We start from the raw sequence: 19,089 nt of genomic DNA, 5'->3' as shown, positions 1-19,089 counted from the left end.
AAAAAATATAAATATGAACTGGAACCTAAGATTAAGATCTAAAAAAAAAAAAAAAAAAAATTGTGTGGTTAATATTTACTTATGAATATGAATCACATACAATAAATGCCAAAATAGAAATTATACTTGAAGCAATGGAGATGTGTTGCCTTTAAAGAATGCCGAGGATTTCATGGACTGAAAGGGTAACAAATGAGGTTTTAAGAAGATCTGGGACAAAAAGATCACTGATAGGAACCATCAGGAGTAGACAACTTTCCTAGGCCATATAATCCAAGAAGGAGAACCGGAACATGTCAATCTACTAGGAATGATTAAAGGGAAGAGGGCTCATGGTAGACAGTGACAGACATATGGATAGCTTACTGCAAGACGTTGGAGGGGCAATGAAAGTTCAAGACCCAACGAGATTGGCTCATAATTAATCAGAAAAGATGGAGTTCCATGGTCGCTGACATCAAAGACGAGCACTTCGTCAAGAAGAGCCAATGTTAGAAATGGGAATGAGAGACCGAGTGGTATGAGAGAAAAGGTAGGGCAGCATCAGGGATGTGTCATATTGCCATGGCTGTTCAATATGTACATGGATAGGGTGGTCAGGGAGGTAACATATGGGTAATGAGCAGGGGATAGGAGATGATTAAAGAAAATGGAGAGAAGTAGGCGAGCCAATTGTTGTTTCCTGACAACAGTGAAATTGTAGCAGGGGATTAAGTTAATAAGAGAGTTTGAGAAAGTATGTGATATGAGAAACTTGAAGGTAAATGTGAGTAAAAGTAAGGTGATGCGATGTACAAGGAGAGAGGATGGCAGCAACTTGGAAGCAAGTCTTCATGGAGAGTGGTTGGAGGAAATGGATAGTTTTGGGTGTTTGGTGTTGCATGTGGCATGAAGGGAGGAGTGGAAGTAGAGGTAAATTGTAGTTTGAGAGAAGCAAGTAAATGCTTTAAGTTATTAAAATATGTCATGAGAAATAGGCATTTGGGAATGGATGTAAAGAAATTATATGAATGGGTTTTTGTGCCTATGACACCGTATGGAGCAGAGATTGTGAATCTAAGAGGCAGAGAAGTTTAAATGTGTTCAAGTTGAAATGTCTACGAACTATGGCGGGGGTCACAAGGTTGGATTGATTGCAAAATGCTGTGAGGAGGAGAGAGGTGGTGGAAAAGGAGATGGCAGATAGGACTGATGAGAGAGTATTGAGATGATCTGGACAAAAGACTAATGTACAACAACAGATTTTGAGAAACTCAGAAAATTCTTTCAAAATGTGGATTGGAAAAACTTCTTTAATGAAGAAACAAAGATGGAAGAGAAATGGTCAATATTAAAATAAATTTATAATGAAGGAGTGGATAAATACATACCTAAACAAAAACAGGAAAAGGTATACATTAAGTGCTGGTACAACAAAAAATGTAGTGAAGCAAAAGATAGAAGAGATAAAGGTTAAGAGAGAGAAAAGTGGCAAATGTATATCAAACTAAGAAATTAATATGTAAAAATATGCAGAGAAGAAAAAAGAAACTGAAAGACATAATAGACAAATGTAAGGATCAACCTAAATTACTCTACAGATATGTAAATGGTAAATTAAAAAAACAAATAGGAAATAGTGAAACTAGGTCAAGGGAATATGGAATATTTAGAAGATATAAAAATGGCTGAAATTATGAACAACCATTTCAAACAGGAAATAATGAAACATCAAAATAATATGGAATATTTAAAAAGACATAGAAATGGCTGAAATTATGAACAACCATTTCAAGTATGTATTAAAAAATAAACAGGAAATAGTGAAACTACGTCAAGGGAATATGGAATATTTAAAACATATAGAAATGGATGAAATTATGAACAGCCATTTCAAATCTGTATTCACAAAAGAAAATACATACAACTGGGATGAAGGAAGGGGAGAAAGATCCCCCCCCAATGAAAGAAACAATTGTAACACAGAAATAAGGAGCCAAATGGATGTCAGAAAATCACATGGTCCGGATGGAACTGCAAACTGGATACTAAAAGCATGGATAGATGAACTAATGGACAAAATATACAAGATAATAGATTGCTCACTCAAAGAAGGAGAGGTATTGCAAGGCTGGAAAAATGCCAGTATCATGTCAATATACAAAGGGGGAAACAAGGAAGACCCAACGAACTATAGACCAGTCTCCCTTACAAGTACAATAGCTAAAATCTGTGAAAAAGTCATCAAAAGTAGATGGACTAAACATCTGGAAGAGAACAATATATTAAACCCAAAACAATTCGGTTTTAGACAGGGAAGATCATGTGCCACAAACTTGATTTGTTTTTATTTAAGGTTAATGGATATAATGCAAGGGACATATGGGTAGACTGTGCTTTCCTGGACTTACAAAGGGTGTTTGATAAAGTACCACACAAAAAGCTATTAAGAAAACTCAAAACAACAGGAAGTGTACACAGAAAATTACTGAAATTGATGGAAAATTTCTTGCATGGGAGAAAAATGAGAGTGGTGCTCAGAGATAAAAATTCGACCAGGGAAGAAATGATAAGTGGAGTCCCACAGGGTTCAGTATTGTTTCTGATCATGTTTGCAATCTATAAACATATAAATGACATGGATGAAGGTGTAGAATGTTACATGAACTTTTGCATACAATACAAAACTACTAGAAAGTAAGTACAGAAGAAGACTGGACACAGTCTGGGAATGGAGTCAAAAGTGAAGTGAATTTTAACACTAACGAATGTAGTATAATGGAATTTGGAAAAAAAAAAAAAAAAAATCAGGACAATATAAAATCAGTACAAAGGAAATAAAGTTAGTTCTGAAAAGGACCTAGGAGTAGTTATCACCAAAAACATGTCCCCAAACATATAAAGAAAATAGAGAAACCTACACTTTACTAAGATCAATAAAATTGGCTTTTAATTACTTGGATGAAGTAATGGTAAAAAAAAATACTAGTCACACTGATAAGACCAAGATGGGAGTACACTGCAACACTATGGACACCCAGTATAAAAAAGAATATAAGGAAAATAGAAAGAATCCAAAGACCAACATCAACGATGGCCCCAACACATTTAAAATTGACATACAAACAAAGATTGCCTAAATTGGAACTACCAACCCTGGAACAAAGAAGAGACTAAGGTGATCTATCGGCCATTTACAGAATCATGAAAGGCGTGGAGGTCCTTGACAGAGAAGACTTATTAAAGTGGGATATAGTTTGTTGGGTCTTCCTTGTACTGTACATTTCTCATATATTACTAGAATTGTTCATGTATAATTTACTCATTGCTGTGGGTAACTGTACTGTATCTTTCTCATATATTACCAGAGCTGTTAATGTATAATCTATTCTTGTACAATTGTCATCGTTGCTGTAATTGTGTACTTTAGGTTATTGTAGTTTACTTTTGAAAATGTCTTTCTCATGACGAAACCTTAAGCTCTATGATTAAAGGAAATGAAACGGAAGAATATGGAGGCCTGGTTTCAGTTTCCTTGGTTAATGGCAGAATTTTAATCAGGAAAATTGAGAATACGGGGAAAAAAACTAGTTAACTACCGCAATGCTGTTATTTTTAACTCTACATACATTACAGATCACATGGACAATGAATGTTTTCATTTATATTGACATTTTCAAGGTTGAGTATACAGATTAAGACAAGTATATATACAGAGAAGGACAAGGGGAGGAAATGTCATGAAATGTCTTGTCCATACACTAAGTCTAGATAAGCTAGATCAATTTATCCCTAGAAAAACTATCAAATAGTTCAGGAAAACAGACCTAAGTGTATTGTCAAATCAGAACATTTCATCACTGTGTATGGTTGGCTTTTGGAAAGTCAGACCATGACATTTCTCCTTGTCCCTCTCTTTCTGCATATATACTTTTCTGTCTCTATACCCTGTACCTTAAAAAGGCCAATACTGGTGAAAATGTCAAGTTTTACAGTTTTTCACTTTCCATGTGGCAATTTATACATTTGTAATCATGTGTTCAAGTGATTTTTTGCTTTACATATATATATATATATATGCAAAGTAGACCACTTGGAAAAAGAAACTAATGAAGCAGAGCACTTTCGTATATTACATCTTCGGTGCAAAAAGTACTTTTTGCACTGAAGATGTAATATACGAAAGTGCTCCGCCTCATTAGTTTCTTTTTCCAAGTGGTCTACTTTGCATAAGTGAACACACATAGCTGTGTTCTTATTAGCATATACGTGTATTATATATATATATATATATATATATATATATATATATATATATATATATATACCAAAGGCCTTTTTGCCCTTACAAGGGAGGTAGCCAAAAAACAAAGGCATAAAAACCACTCCCACCCATTCCATCCCTATCACTCTTCACTCCCCTCCACCCTCTTCCCCCCCTCTTATCTTGGCACCTCCTGGATGGTGGGTCATCCCTGCATCTCGCCCACTGCTCTGGGTCAGAAGCAGTGTCAAACACAGCACATCAACAGCAAGGCCTCTTCTTTAAATTAGTGCCCCCACCCCCTCTGTCCCTTCATGCATAAAATGAGTAGACAGGGAGAAATCCCTTTGGGCTGTGTCAATTTATTTTTCACACATACTCTCTCACCCCCCATCCCCCACCCACTCCCCCTCATGCATCACACCATCATCCATATACACCCATTCTCCATTCACCCGTGTCTTCTGTCCTCTCCCGTCCTTCCTCTACAGACATTCCCCTCTTTCCCAAATCCCTTTTTACCCCATCCATCCATCTCATCCTAGGTTGCCCCCTCATGTTCACTCCCTCTACTTCTGCCTTCCACACCTCTTTTTCTTATCTTTCTTCACTCATTCTTTCCATATGTCCAAATCATGCCAATACTCTTTCATCAACCCTATCTCCCAACTCCCTTTCCATCCCTGTTCCTCATTACTCACTCTATCCAGCTTAGTAACCCCCATCATACTTCTCAGGCACCTCATCTCAAACACCTAAGAAAATTAGAAATAACCCAAAGAGCAGTGACAAAAATGGCACCTACACTATCAAATTTGACATACAAAGACTGGAGAAATTACATTTATCAACACTGGAACAGAGAAGAGAAAGAGGTGATTTGTTGACCATTTACAGAATTATGAAAGGGATGGAAATTCTTGATAGAGACAACTTATAAAAATGGGACAGAAGAGAAACAAGATGACATGAAAAAAAGCTAAGAAGGGCAGTTACAGAAGAGACCTGAAAAAGAATAGCTTCCCACATAGAGTGATTGATGTCTGGAACAAACTGAATGGAGAAACAGTGAGTGCCAAAACTATACACGATTTTAAGAATAAACTGGATGTGGAGATACAAAAACGGGTCACTACAAGCATTGCTCTTCTCCCGTAAAATACAACTAGGTAAATACATTTAAACTTCTCTTCCTCTATTATGTTCCGTGGTTCTGCCCCATACAGTGCTGTTGGTACAATCACTCCTTCATACAATCTCCTCTTAGCATACATTCTCAAATGTCTATTTCTCATTACACTTTTTAATCCACCAAGGCATTTATTTGCTTCTCTCAATCTACATTCTACCTCCACCTCTACTCCCTTTCCCGCCACATTCACACCTAAGTATCTAAAACTATTCACTTCTTCCAGTCTCTCCCTTAATACTCCCTTCCAGTCTGCTGCCACTTTCACCCCTTGTACATCTCATCACCTTACTTTTACCCACATTTATCTTCAACTTCCTTCTTTTGCAAACCTTCCCAAATTCTGTCACTAACTACCTCAATCCCTCCTCTGATCCTGATACAAATGCAACCTCATCAGCAAGCAACAACTGGCTTATCTCCCACTTTTCTCCATTTTCTTTAACCATCTCCAATCCCCTATCCATTACTCTTGCATTTACCTCTTGCACCATCACTCTCTCCATTCCTAATTCTAACACAAGCTCTACTATTCTCGTAAAGACTCTTGACTGCTCTTAAAAGCTTTCCTCCTATCCCATATATCTGCAATACCTCCCACAGTGCCTTCCTGTCTACCCTGTCGTAAGCCTTTTCCAGATCCATAAAACCCCAAAAAACATCCTTAACTTTCCTAAAGCTTTCTCACATATCTGTTGTACCACAGAAATCTGATCTACGCAACCCCTGCCTGTCCCAAACCCACACTGTTCCTCACCAATTACTCCCTCTGTTCCTCTCCTAATCCTCTCAATCAAGACATTCCCTTAGGCCTTCCCAACTACACTTAACACACTGATCCCTCTGAAACTACTACACTCACACTTGTCCTCCTTTCCCTTGTAAAGTGGAACTTTACAGATGCTCCTCCAGTACTCTACCCTTTCTTTAACATTACATAACCTCACTAGTCAGTCCACCATTACTGTACCTCCTTTTTTCAGACATTCTGCATGACATTCATCCAACCCAGGTGCCTTACCTGCTCTCATCATCTTAACAACTGCCTTCACTTCATCTTTCGTTATTTCTCCTTCATTTTCCTCACTCATCACAATTTTCTTAGCATTTACCAATATAACTACCTTTTCCTCCCTATCCTCCTTCACATTTAGCAACTCCCCAAAATACTCTGCCCATCTTCCTCTTACTACCTTGTCTACCATTATCTTCTCTCCACACACGTGTGTGTGTGTATATATATATATCTTTCCTTAATCATCCTACGGTGCTTATAGAAAAGTTAGAAAACAAAATATACAAGTAAATCTAAATATTATCTAAAAAGGTAATGAGCATAGCATATGCCAAGAGATGCATAGCTATGACTGAAACCATTACTTTTGCCTTATTATGCACTTAGACTACTGGGGCAGGTAACAGTCACTGCTGGGAATCAAGATTAAAGGATTCAAACCTGAGACTAGGAAGGTGCAAGACCAAAGCATTTTCAATTAAGTCTATGAGCACTTTCTAGAAAAAAACAAAAAAAAAAAACCCACTGAAAATAGCAAAATACAGTGCATTCACCATACTGTATAATACAACCATATAGCTGTTAACAAATCATGTGAATCTGGCTGTTACGGAAAAACATCCCTTGTCAGCTGATGTATCTATATACCAAGGGCTTCTCCCTTATTAGAGAGGTAGCCAATCAAGGCACACACTTGCTCCCACCCATTTCCCTCCCATCCACTGCCCTTGCTATCTTAGCTCCTCATGGATGAAGGGTCATCCCTGTCCCCTGCCTATGCACTGCCTGGGTTAGAAGCAAGACACCAAGACAGAGGAGCACATCCACAGCAGGGCCACTTCACTTACATGGCAACCCTCCTTCCTTGTCCCCCTTTTGCAGAAAATAGATGCGGAGAAATCCGTTAAGACTGTGTCAAAATATCATCCCTACACTTTTCTCCACTCACCCCTATCCTCTGCCTTTTCCCTTTCCTGCTCAACCAACATTCCCCTCTTACTCTGAGTCCCTTTCACCGTCCATCTCATCCTTAGTCATCTGTTTAAGTTCACTCCATCCAACCCTGCTTTCCACACTCTTTTTTTGCTAATCTTTCTTCATTTATTCTTTACATGTGCCCAAACCATCCCAATAATCTTTTATCAGCCCTATCTGCCAGCTCCCTTTCCACCCCTGTTCTCCTCCTCATTTCTCACTCTATCCAACCTAGTAACCCCTACCATACTTCTCACACTCTTATCTCAAACACATTTAAACTTCTCAGTTCTGAGTCTCCAGCCATCAGCAGATAACACTTATTCACATACAAGGCAAGTTCTTGATAAAGAATATTCCTTCAAGAGGACATGCTAGATAAAAAGCCTATAACAGGTCATAAAATGCTAGGAACCAATGATGGATGTTAGCTAGTGATAATGGATAGTTTACCAAACTATAGAGACCAAAGAACTCATATGTTGAAGGCACATGTATCTAATTACCACCTCAAGCCTCTAAGCCCAGTGACACCTTTACAATTACCTTCAACCATTTTGGTTACAAGATAATATCCCAACAATCTAGAAAAAGAAGGTGAAGAGCCTATGCTAGGAGGTGCATAGCTGTGGCTGAAGCCATTACCTTTGCCCTATTATGCACTTTTGGGACTGTTGGGGCAGGTAAGAGTCACTGCTGGGAATCACAGAGAGGTGGAATCTGGAAAAGAGAGCATATAATTTCCAGATTCTGAAACTGAACAACCAGAGAACACAGCATCCTACAGACCCTTCTCCTATAACAGGGGTGGGTAACCTTTTCAAACGCATTAGCCAAAATCTGCCAATCTTCAATGCAAAAAATTTCTCACATCTCAACCAACATTGCTGGGAACTTTATTAGCTATCATCTGTTATCGGGTAAACCTTTTCAAATATAAAAAAATTACACTAGAGGTAAAAATCAAAGGATATTATAGTGTGATTTGTACTATCTGATTAAATGAATACAAAATTTTGTAATGCATTTTTATTCAATAGTTGTTTTGCCTTTATGTGAAATTCTAGCTATCACAAAATTAAGACTCGTCTCAAAAACAGCAAAAAAGTAAAGAATAATTCTAAATTTCATAGTTTTTTACAGAACCTTACATTTACAGTTAATATGCTGAACATCGGGCTTCACCAACTTCTGATATAATGTTTTTAATGTGGTCACTGAAAATTACGTAACATACCACTTTAGAAAACTATAAGCTTTTATGGTGTAACATTTATGTTTTGTTTACCAATGCTTTTATTATTTACAAAACATGAAAGAATATATAGAATTATGAAGGAGTCATGCCATGTCTACCCATCTGGCAAAAGATGCAATACCTAAACATGACAAAAACAGTGTTGTCATGAATTTTTATCAAGACTGCCATATTCTGTGCTTCAAAGTTATAATTTTTGTAAGTATATATATATATATATATATATATATATATATATATATATATATATATATATATATATATATATATATATATACACACATATATATAACACATGATGATTGATTCTGTTTTAACGTAGCAAACTCCCACCTAACTGGAGGCTATGACAGTGCCCTTACCAAGGACTTTGATGGATGGATAGAATTTATTGAACTTGGTCCTTGGCAGCTGGGTTCAAATTTCCATCACTTCGGCCTCTGTTGCAAGTAGTGATCCTCTAACCCACAAAAACTATGCTCGTAGTGACCCATTTTTGTATCTCTCCACATCCAGTTTATTCTTAAAATCGTGTATAGTTTTGGCACTCACTGTTTCTCTGTTTAGTTTGTTCCAGACATCAATCACTATGTGGGAAGTTATTTTTTTCAGGTCTCTTCTGTGTGTGTGTGCTGTTGAGTTGAAATACAAGTCAGCAAAGAAACTGCCAGTTTAGCTATTTCAATATTTTCTTAGGTGAACCCAGGTTTCATGTGCTGGAGAAGTCAGTGACAGCCCACATTTGGTATGCGTGCCAATGGTTGCTCACCCCTGCCCTATATCTAAATGCAGGAGAAATATAGATCCTATATAGATTTGGGATACACAAAATATGCTACCAAATCAAGTTTCAAAGAAAGCCCTTCCACCGGCCCAATTCCCACAAACCTTCCTTAATTAACAAATGCTGGATAGCTTCAATAAAAAGGAACAACTTGATGGAAAGGCCAGGAAGCAAAAAGTAAAATAAATAGAAAAAAGTAAAGAAGAAAACAGTATTAGTAAGAGTCCCAAACCAGCAGAGAATGTAGAGTTCGTAGCAGAAGTTGGATTCTTTTTTTTTTTTTTAATTATTCTTTTTTATTAAATATACAACAATAAAATATTAGAGTTGCCAAACACAGCATTGGTTGGAATGGGGCCAATGAACTGTGTCCATGAACGCCAGATATAGACTGTTTTCACCACATTTCCATGAAAGTTTGCTTAAAAAAAAAAAACATTATATATATATATATATATATATATATATATATATATATATATATATATATATACACACGAGGTCTGTTCAGAAATACGTGGACAGCTTGATTTGTGCTGCTCCAGTTGGTTCCTGGGGAATCCGCTTGGTGTTACTAGGTTTGCACAGGACAGCTGATTATGACACCATTTCCCAATTGTAGATATCTTTGTGTATTAGCTATACGGTTTTTAGTGAAGTGCAATTTTTTTCATTTGGAGGATTTCAGAATGAATGACATGAAGGAGCAACAACTTGCTGTGAAATTTTGTGTTAAACTTGGAATCTCTGCAACTGAAACTTTTGCTATGCATAACATGGCTTACAGTGACATTGCTAAGAAGCGTATGGCATGTTTCAAGTGGCATGAGCATTTTAAGGATGGCTGACAGTCCACTGAAGATGACTAGTGTCCTGGATGTCCTTCCACGTCAACTGACAACCCACATGTCGACAAAGTCAACACCCTGGTGCAGGCAACTTGACGCCTGACTGTCAGGGAGCTTGCTGAAGAGTGTGGGATATCAGTTGGATCTTGTTACGAGATTTTTAGAAAAAGATTGAAGATGCACCACGTTGCTGTGAAATTTGTGCCTCACCTGATGACGGACGAACAAAAAGCCCATCGCGTCCAGGTTTGTCAGGAACTGCTTGATCGTTCAGAAGATGAAACTCTGTCCAGGATCATAACAGCCACCTCGACATGAGAGGCACACAAACACTTGCCGCAGCCACCACAAACACATCACACCCGCTACACTACATAGCAGAACACCCACACACACCAAGAAACATTAAAACTACACCCAAAGACCTTTATTACGCACAGATACTCTCTTCTCTTCCTCCACAACCACCAAATACCAGCCTCCGGAAACATATTCATAATCATATCACTCACCGCTCCATTAACACACTGAAAGACAACACACTGCTGCATGCCAGACCCCCTGATATCCACCCTTCTGAATCCTCTCTCCCACGAAAGGACAGAGTCCACTTGGCCAGACTGCGATGCGGTCACCACCCAGCACTTCTAAGCTACCAGAAGAGGCTGGACGACCGTGTTGTGAACAGCTGCCCAGGATGTAACACTTCACCCCATACCATACAACACATAATGGAAGACTGCATTATACACAATCATGCACGCAAACAACACAACATACACTCTATAAAGGATTTGTGGGAAAACCCAGTTTCGGCTGTGGCCTTCCTTGGGGAGACGGGACTGCTCGGACAGACAGTCTAGGGAACGACAACAACAACAACAACAGGTGATGAATCGTGGGTTTATGGTTCTGACATTGACACAAAGGTCCAATTGTCCCAGTGGATGAGTGAAACATCCCCCAAGACCCAAAAAAGCTCGCCAAGTTTGACCCAAGGTCAAGGTGATGCTGACAGTTTCTTTGATGCTAATGGTGTTGTTTCCCATGAGTACCTGCCCGAAGGCTCCACAGTGAACAAGACTTACTACAATAAAGTTCTGAAACATCTGAGGGACGCCATCCGTCACAAAAGGCCAGAAATGTGGAGGACTGGTGACTGGTTTTTCCATCACGACAATGCTCCAGCCCATTCAGCCCTCAGAACTCAAGAGTTTTTGGCCAAACACTCGATCACTGTTTTTCCCCACCCTACTCACCTGACCTTGCTCCTTGCAATTTTTTTCTTGTTCCCCAAACTCAAAAGATCCTTGAAAAGAAGATTTGAGACAATTCCTGAGATTAAGGCAAATGCGACAAAGGAGCTGAAGGACATTACAAAAGAAGAGTACCAGGACTGTTTCAACAAGTGGAAACACCATTGGGATAAGTGTGTGTGTTGGGGAGGAGAGTATTTTGAAGGGGACCCAGATCTGTAACTTCTAAATAAAGTAAATTTTGCTTTATGTCAGTCTGCATACTTTTTTGAACAGACCTCGTATGTATGTATGTATGTATGTATGTATGTATGTATGTATGTATATATATATATATATATATATATATATATATAGTATTAGAAGTAGTCACAAGCCATCAGAGAATGCAAGATGTCTCAAAAACAACCATCTAGGATTCCCAACTCTCACATATGGGATAACAATAATTGCTCAGTACTGCAATTACAAGTCAGCAGCCATTAATACTCAAACTTGCCTCAAAGAGATTGACCAAAAACAGAATTACAGCATTCCTTTAGAAATCCTCAGTAACACTGCTTTACCCAATTACCATGAAAGAAAGAAATGCCCGCTAGTTAAACTAAATAGTCAATCTCTCCCAATGGACAAAAACCATAATATACTTGGTACCACATCTGACACATAACCTCAATTCTCACATTGTCCTTATAAAGCAGGCAATTAAGAAACTGAAAATATTCAGAAGTTACACAATTATGATACTATAGCATAGTATCCAAGAGTAAATATAACAAGGACGACCAACAACCAAAATGTTCTTTAAATAATAACTGGCTGCACTTCAACAGCTTTACAAGAACATCTTCACTCAGAACCCAAAACACTCCCCACAGAACAGGCACACAATTCTATGCTCAAGGCCTTGAATCCACTCACCTCTTGCATCACCCTAACACAGCCCACCAATCACATGAAAAGAGCTCCAGCAGACTACTATTCAAACACCTACAATAACTTACTCATTTCCCCACAATTCCATCCAAAAAACACAAGTATATACAGATCACGAAACAAACATGCCTTAATACACTTTCAAATTCTATACTTCACCATTCCCAGAAATCATCCTGCAAAGAAATCTGTCCCAAAATAAGCAAGAATAGCATTGGCAAGCCTATTTCTTCGGTAGGTCCAGGTTTCACTTGGTGGAGAAAAGTTGTCTGCGTGCCACATCTGGCATACATGCCAATGGTTGCACACCTACTGAGGCCTATGGACCCTGATGTTTGAGACACTGATGTAAAATATAGAAATGAATGAAGGAATGATGGAGAACAATGCAGTAATAAGAAATGAACCAGTTAAAGGTGGTTGGACAGGAAAGGTGCACAAAGTCAAGAGTGTAAAGGAATGCATTGTGTAAAAGAAAACATGATGGAGGAAGTAAGGGTATGGGGACATAACATAAGGTAATGCAGATACACAAAAGTTAAAGAATTATTGAAGGGAAGGGGGGGGTTGATATATGGGACAAGGCAATGTGAAAATCCTAGAATGGAAGGAGGGCACAAAAAAGAAGAGGTAGTGAAGTGTCTTCTGGGTTTAGTTTCCAATACATTGTGGATATGAAGCCAACCGTTACATTCCTTTTGCTTTCTGGTTTTGATGAACTATCCCCAAAAAGGCAAAGTGGCAACCCAATTATTATTATTATTACTACTACTAATTAACAATTATAAGAAGAAGAAGAAGAAATTACAATATTCATCTAAAAATAGATACATGTACCAAGAGTCCCTATTCCCTTTATAAGGGGGGTAGCCAAGTACATCCATCCAAAAAGCCCCTCACTGTCCTTCCTGTTTATGTACTTTATTGGTGATGGATCCCCTGCCACAGAGGCAAAATAAACATGACTGAACACCATGTATATACAAATAAATCACTAAACTAGAAAATAGCACGAGTTCATAATATATACGGTAAAATATGTTCTCAACCACAATCCATTCTAGAAAACTGTTAAGAACCCTTTTGGTCCAGAAGCGAAACAAATTAACCGATTTGCTAGATACAGCTTTATCAGGAAATATTTTTCCACCAATCTTTGAATTTTGTCCCATTTTTCATGTTTCTCCATTTGGGTTGGTTGAGAACTGATATTTTGGTCAACTACCAGAGCAAAAAATAAAAAAAATAAAAAATTGGTCAAAAACTGATTTGTTCGATTTATGAGATGTTAGAGAACCATGGGTCAACTATACTTAAGATACATTTGATTGCATGCACCCTCTAATTAGAAGAAAGGGCCAATTATACCCAGTCAGTCAACAGATGAGCTGAGTCTAGTACTTTGTGTTCTTGTGGAGCACCAATATGAGCTTCAGCACCCTATGTCCTTATACAGTTTGATTCTGTGTATCATGGAGTAACCTGGGATCAGGTCCAGCAAGTGTGAAAGAAACCTGCCCAGTTTCTTTTTTGTTAATTCTGGAGGAAAGCGAATGTGCTTCCTCATCATCGCACTTTTCAACACCTGTGTGGACTGCACGCAAGAAAGAGTTGTTGCTTAGTGGTTTTGAAGAGCATTCACTCTCAACACTGTGGCCATTGGCCTTGTCTTTGTAGATGATGTGTATTTGTAGAGTCCTTAGAGGTTCTGGTTGCAGCCCTACAGTGAGTGCACATGGATATGAGACCAATTACTCCCAATCTCAGGAACCAATTTAGGGACTTCCAAGATGACTCAGTTCAGTCTGTCCATGCATGTGACAAAGGTAATAAGGCCATGGAAAATTTCACAAACCTTGGTAGTATAGTGCTTAACAGAAGCAATTCATAGCAATATGTCTATCACAGGACTGACATGGCCTATGGTGTTATGGATTCAAAGGAAGTACATGGTGTTGCTGATATCCATTCAGAACTAAGACCTGAACCTTGTCTTTAAAGAATCATGGGTTACTGCTAGTTTGACTTTACATCAAACTAGTACCTGCTCCATGATACTCAGTCTAGGCCTGTTACCTGTACAATTTATGATGTCAACACTGGCTATATGTGTATAAGACACATTTACCTATTGTTGAACTACTCAGAACTATCTCCACAAAAGAATCCCCAGTGGAGACAAACAGAATGCCTACAAGACTCATGGCTACAACAAGTCTACCAATCCTTATAAAAGCTGCTTGGAATGGGAAAGATGGTTTCATGAGGGCTTGGTGAAATCATGGGGAATGGGCTCAGTGTGAGAAGTGACACAACTCCTAGTAAATGTTTTACACTGATGATAATGATGACACACACATTCAAGTGCAAATATACAATTTACACAGTCATATATCATTAAAACTTTTTTTTTACAGGAAAAAGGGCATTGGAAATAAATTTTACATCATACATATATACGTACATTTATACACACAATCTGCAAGGACTAATGCACACTTTACACATATTCATTCTTAAAAATTTCTGGGACATTCATATCATTAAAAATATTGGAGTTATATCAAACTTCTTGAACAGTTGTTAATTGAAATATATGACAACTGCAATACCTAACAGTGCAGACTGCATCAGGCCCAAAGCTCACAGAAAAATATGCCCTAACTTGTATCCTTTGCATCAAATTATTACATGCAAAAATTTCCTTTTATTGTTGCAACCTATGTCATCCATAAGCTTTCTCGGAATTTTTAGTGATCAAACGATACAGAGTACTTTCAAGAATCAGAATTAATGAGCTCTTTTGTAATCTTGAAGGATACTCATCACTTTCCTTTACCCTCTTAAAGACTGAGGGGGTCAATACCGATGTTGAAAGCTTACCTGTTGCAACCGTTCACTGGTTTGAACTTGTTTGGGCTTGCCGAGTTTCTGCACATGCTCTGCACTTTTCCTATTCAACACTTTTGTGATGGTGACAGACTGTGTGCCTCTAATACTTTCCTTTTGTCCCTTATCTCTTTCTTTCACTTCCTCTTTTTTATCACTGTTCATTCTCATCCTGTAATGCCTCATTTTTTCTACATGACTAAACTTCTCTTGCGAGTGACTCATCGCTTTATTTTGATATTGGCCTACCATCTGTAATAGAAAAATGGGAGGTATATAACTTGTACCTGGTGAACTGCTCTCATCAATAGTCCCTGATCTTGAAAAATACTCAAAACAAAAAAATTAATTTTCTCAGCAAATTTAAAGTAATACATTTCCTGATGCATTAATGGAGGCTATGCATTTATTCCTAAATTCACATCTATAGAAGAGAACTGAAAATGAGTTGTTTCGTAGTTAAAATTAATACAATTCTATTTTTAAATAGGTTTTCTAAAGATAATTAATCATCAATAATCAACTGTGACTTCCTATTCTATTATATATTTTTTTCATATACCCTAATTCTAACACATTGGGTAATTCAATTTCTGATCAGGAATTTCCACTGTGAGTTACAACAGTACCTCTGTGCAATACCATGGGGTGGGGGAAAAAAAAGAGAGAGAGAGAGAGAGAGAGAGAGAGAGAGAGAGAGAGAGAGAGAGAGAGAGAGAAAGAAAGAGAGAGAGAGAGAGAGAGAAACTATATCTACACATACCTGATTACCTGTTATTCTTTATGTGCTACACTTTCAAGTACCACTGTGCCCTCTACCAGAATACCAATTCTCATACTAATTCTGAAACCAGAAAACTACCTTCAGATGGTACATTCCTCATAATTCTAGTAACCAAAGTCCTATCTATAAAAATCATCCCATTTTCCTTAACCACTTCAGTATGACTCAAATTCTCGCGTGCAGCATGGCTACCATATGTAATTTGCATCACTACTCACATTATAAAATATAGTCAATGCTGTATTACTCATTCTCTTTTACTACGCATAATAATAAACACAGAGAACATGATCAAATCAGTTCACAAAATCCATGGGTAATTCACATACAACTACAATATATATATATATATATATATATATATATATATATATATAATCAAGACGCCGACATTGGCATCATTGTATACCCTCTCGTGCCTCATGATACCTACATAGGCGTTTTTGTACTGACGTGGTTAAATAGAAAGTATATTATCATCATTTCATCCAATGTCTACCATCATAAGTGCAACTGTTCCTTCTAATATAAATATTCTTCCCAGTTCATATACTTTACATACAAACATCTCTTAGCATACACTCTATGGACCTGTGTGCACATGCACAAATAAGTGTGTATAATAGAAAAATGCAAAGAAGAACCCAAACTATTTTACAGGTATGTAAATGGCAAACTGAAGAATAAACAAGAAATAGAAAAGCTCCTCCAGGGTAAATATGAATATGCAGAAGAACTGGAAATGGCTGAAAGTATGAACAACCACTTCAAATCAGTATTCACAATATAAAACTCACCTGACTGTGAGGAAATAGAGAGAGAGATATCCCCCTCAATGAAAGAAATAATTGTAACACAGAAGGAAATCAGCAACCAAATCAAAACCCTTGACGTCAGAAAATCACAAAGCTTTCATGCAGAGGCATTGATATACAGAACATGGAAGCAGCAGTGCAGTTGGATAACATAAACAAATTCAAATCAATGTTGACCAATGGAGACACAGAAACATCCCACAAGTAGAGCTCTTGCCCTGAATTATAAGTGGGTAAAACACAAATTACACCCACAACTATATAAATCCATAAATACAGACAAAATTCACTTATAGTCAATCACCATTTGCCTAAATTGCTCAGACCCATGCCATTTGTTTTGTTGACAAACATATACTAAAGATGAAAAAGAAGAGGAAAAGTGTTGGAATGGATTAGAGCCTAGATCTGAGACAGAAAACAGCAGTCACTCTAAATGGTGTAAAATCCAAATGGGGGGAGTGTTTCTAGTGGAGTTCCACAGGCCTTGGTTTTGGGTCCCCTATTGTTCATTATGTACATAAACAACTTGGACAATGAGATTAATAGTGATGTTAGTAAGTTTACACTAAAATAGGATGCCTAATTAGGTCAGGAGCAACGTTCCCTCTAAGCTGTGCGCATGTGAGCGCACATGTTGTACAACTAGTGCACATAAAGAAAAAAATGTGTGCACAAGGTTTTCAAATCATATGAAAATCCATTCAATTGTTATCATTTTTCACTGTTACCATTTTCGATATTCAGTGTGTCTGTCATCTTTCTTCAATGCCTAGCGTGCACATGTGCACATGCATTAACATGCTACCAGAGTGAACTTGGAGGTCTTTACCCAACTCTCCAGGGACTGTCCAGGTGACCCAAGTCACCAACTTTTGCAGTCGACGCCCCTAGCAAACAGTAGGCTCAGCACATCTCAGGTCAAGCCACATGAAACCCTCTAATTGAACAAAGAAGCTGACAGGATGTCCACAAGACACCTGGTTAGAACTTCTACACCTGAAGGCCTTCACTACAATAGAATCAGCAAACTAATCCAGCGCCTCTCATTGTGTTGCCCATCCAATGTGACCAACTTTTCAAACATTCTATTTGCAAATATGGCAACAGCCCAATTATACCATGTTTTGGCAACCCTATAAATATGTACATTCTAATGTTTCTGGCAACCCTCTGAGTTTTGAATGGAGCTTTCCTTGTATTTATAGTCCAGAGAGTTGTCTGGCACATCAAAGCTTAAGTAACCTGTTTTTAGAAAAACTGAGAACATGAGAGACTTGGGAGTTCTAGTGAGTCCTGACCTCAAATCCAGGAAACAGGAATAAAGCTAATAGAGCATTAGGTTTCACTGCTAGGATAGTTACGAATAGAAGTACAGAGGTAATTATCAAACTCTATCTAGCGTTAAACTCATCCTTGGCTATGTGGTACAGTTTTGGTCTCCGTCCTACAGAATGGGCATCAATTCACTAGAATCAGTACAGAGGAGAATGACCAAAATAATACATGGGCTCAGATATTCACATTACGAGGAGAGGCTTAGGCACCTTAGCTTACACTCTCTGGAAAGACGAAGAGTGCAGGGTGACCTAATAGAGGTGTTCAAGTGGATCAAAGGCTCTAACAAGGGTGAAGCAAACAAAGTCATCATATTAAAACAACAGGGCAGGACTCACAATAATGGATTTAAATTTGACAAATTTAGAATTAAAAAGGAAATAAGCAAGAATTGGTTGACTAATATGGTGGTCAACAAATGGAATAGACTTAGTAACCATGTAGTGAGCACTGAAACTATCAGTTGTTTTAAAAAAACAGTTTGACAACTTTATGGATGGGGATAACAGGTTGTAATGGACATGGAACTACCTAGTGTAGGCCTTATGGTCTCTTGCAGTCTCCTTCATTCTTATGTTCTATGTTCTTAAGACAAAAAAGAATAGAGAAAGAAGGAAAGTATTCAAATGTAAGTTAAGAAATCAGACCTGCACATGCAAGGGAAATCATTGTTGTTGTTTTCCATCTACACATCACATACATTATAAATTCAAACTACAGTATTTCATAATCTAGTAACACACCATCAATCAAAAGCTT

The 19,089-nt window shown here is 37.8% G+C and overlaps 1 protein-coding gene across 16 annotated transcripts in view; it reads right to left on the bottom strand.

Moving 5' to 3' along the window:
• Positions 1-19,089, bottom strand: part of LOC143039867 (mesoderm induction early response protein 1) — a 120,959-nt gene that overhangs the window by 83,198 nt on the left and 18,672 nt on the right. For 11 of the 16 annotated variants that reach the window (XM_076210143.1, XM_076210149.1, XM_076210139.1 and 8 more), the window contains exon 2: positions 15,388-15,645. The exons of 1 other annotated variant lie outside the window; for it this stretch is intronic. In XM_076210143.1, coding sequence (XP_076066258.1) covers positions 15,388-15,645 — 258 coding nt within the window. Of the gene's footprint in view, positions 1-15,387; positions 15,646-16,156; positions 16,238-19,089 lie in introns of all 16 variants that reach the window. 4 more of the 16 variants (XM_076210144.1, XM_076210145.1, XM_076210146.1 and 1 more) reach the window with 2 other exon arrangements.

Source organism: Oratosquilla oratoria, chromosome 27, assembly GCF_046742065.1.
Source record: "Oratosquilla oratoria isolate Oo_2021 chromosome 27, ASM4674206v1, whole genome shotgun sequence".
Classification (NCBI taxonomy): domain Eukaryota; kingdom Metazoa; phylum Arthropoda; class Malacostraca; order Stomatopoda; family Squillidae; genus Oratosquilla; species Oratosquilla oratoria.
Note: the sequence above shows the minus strand (reverse complement) of the source record. Positions and strands in the feature narration are given on the sequence as shown.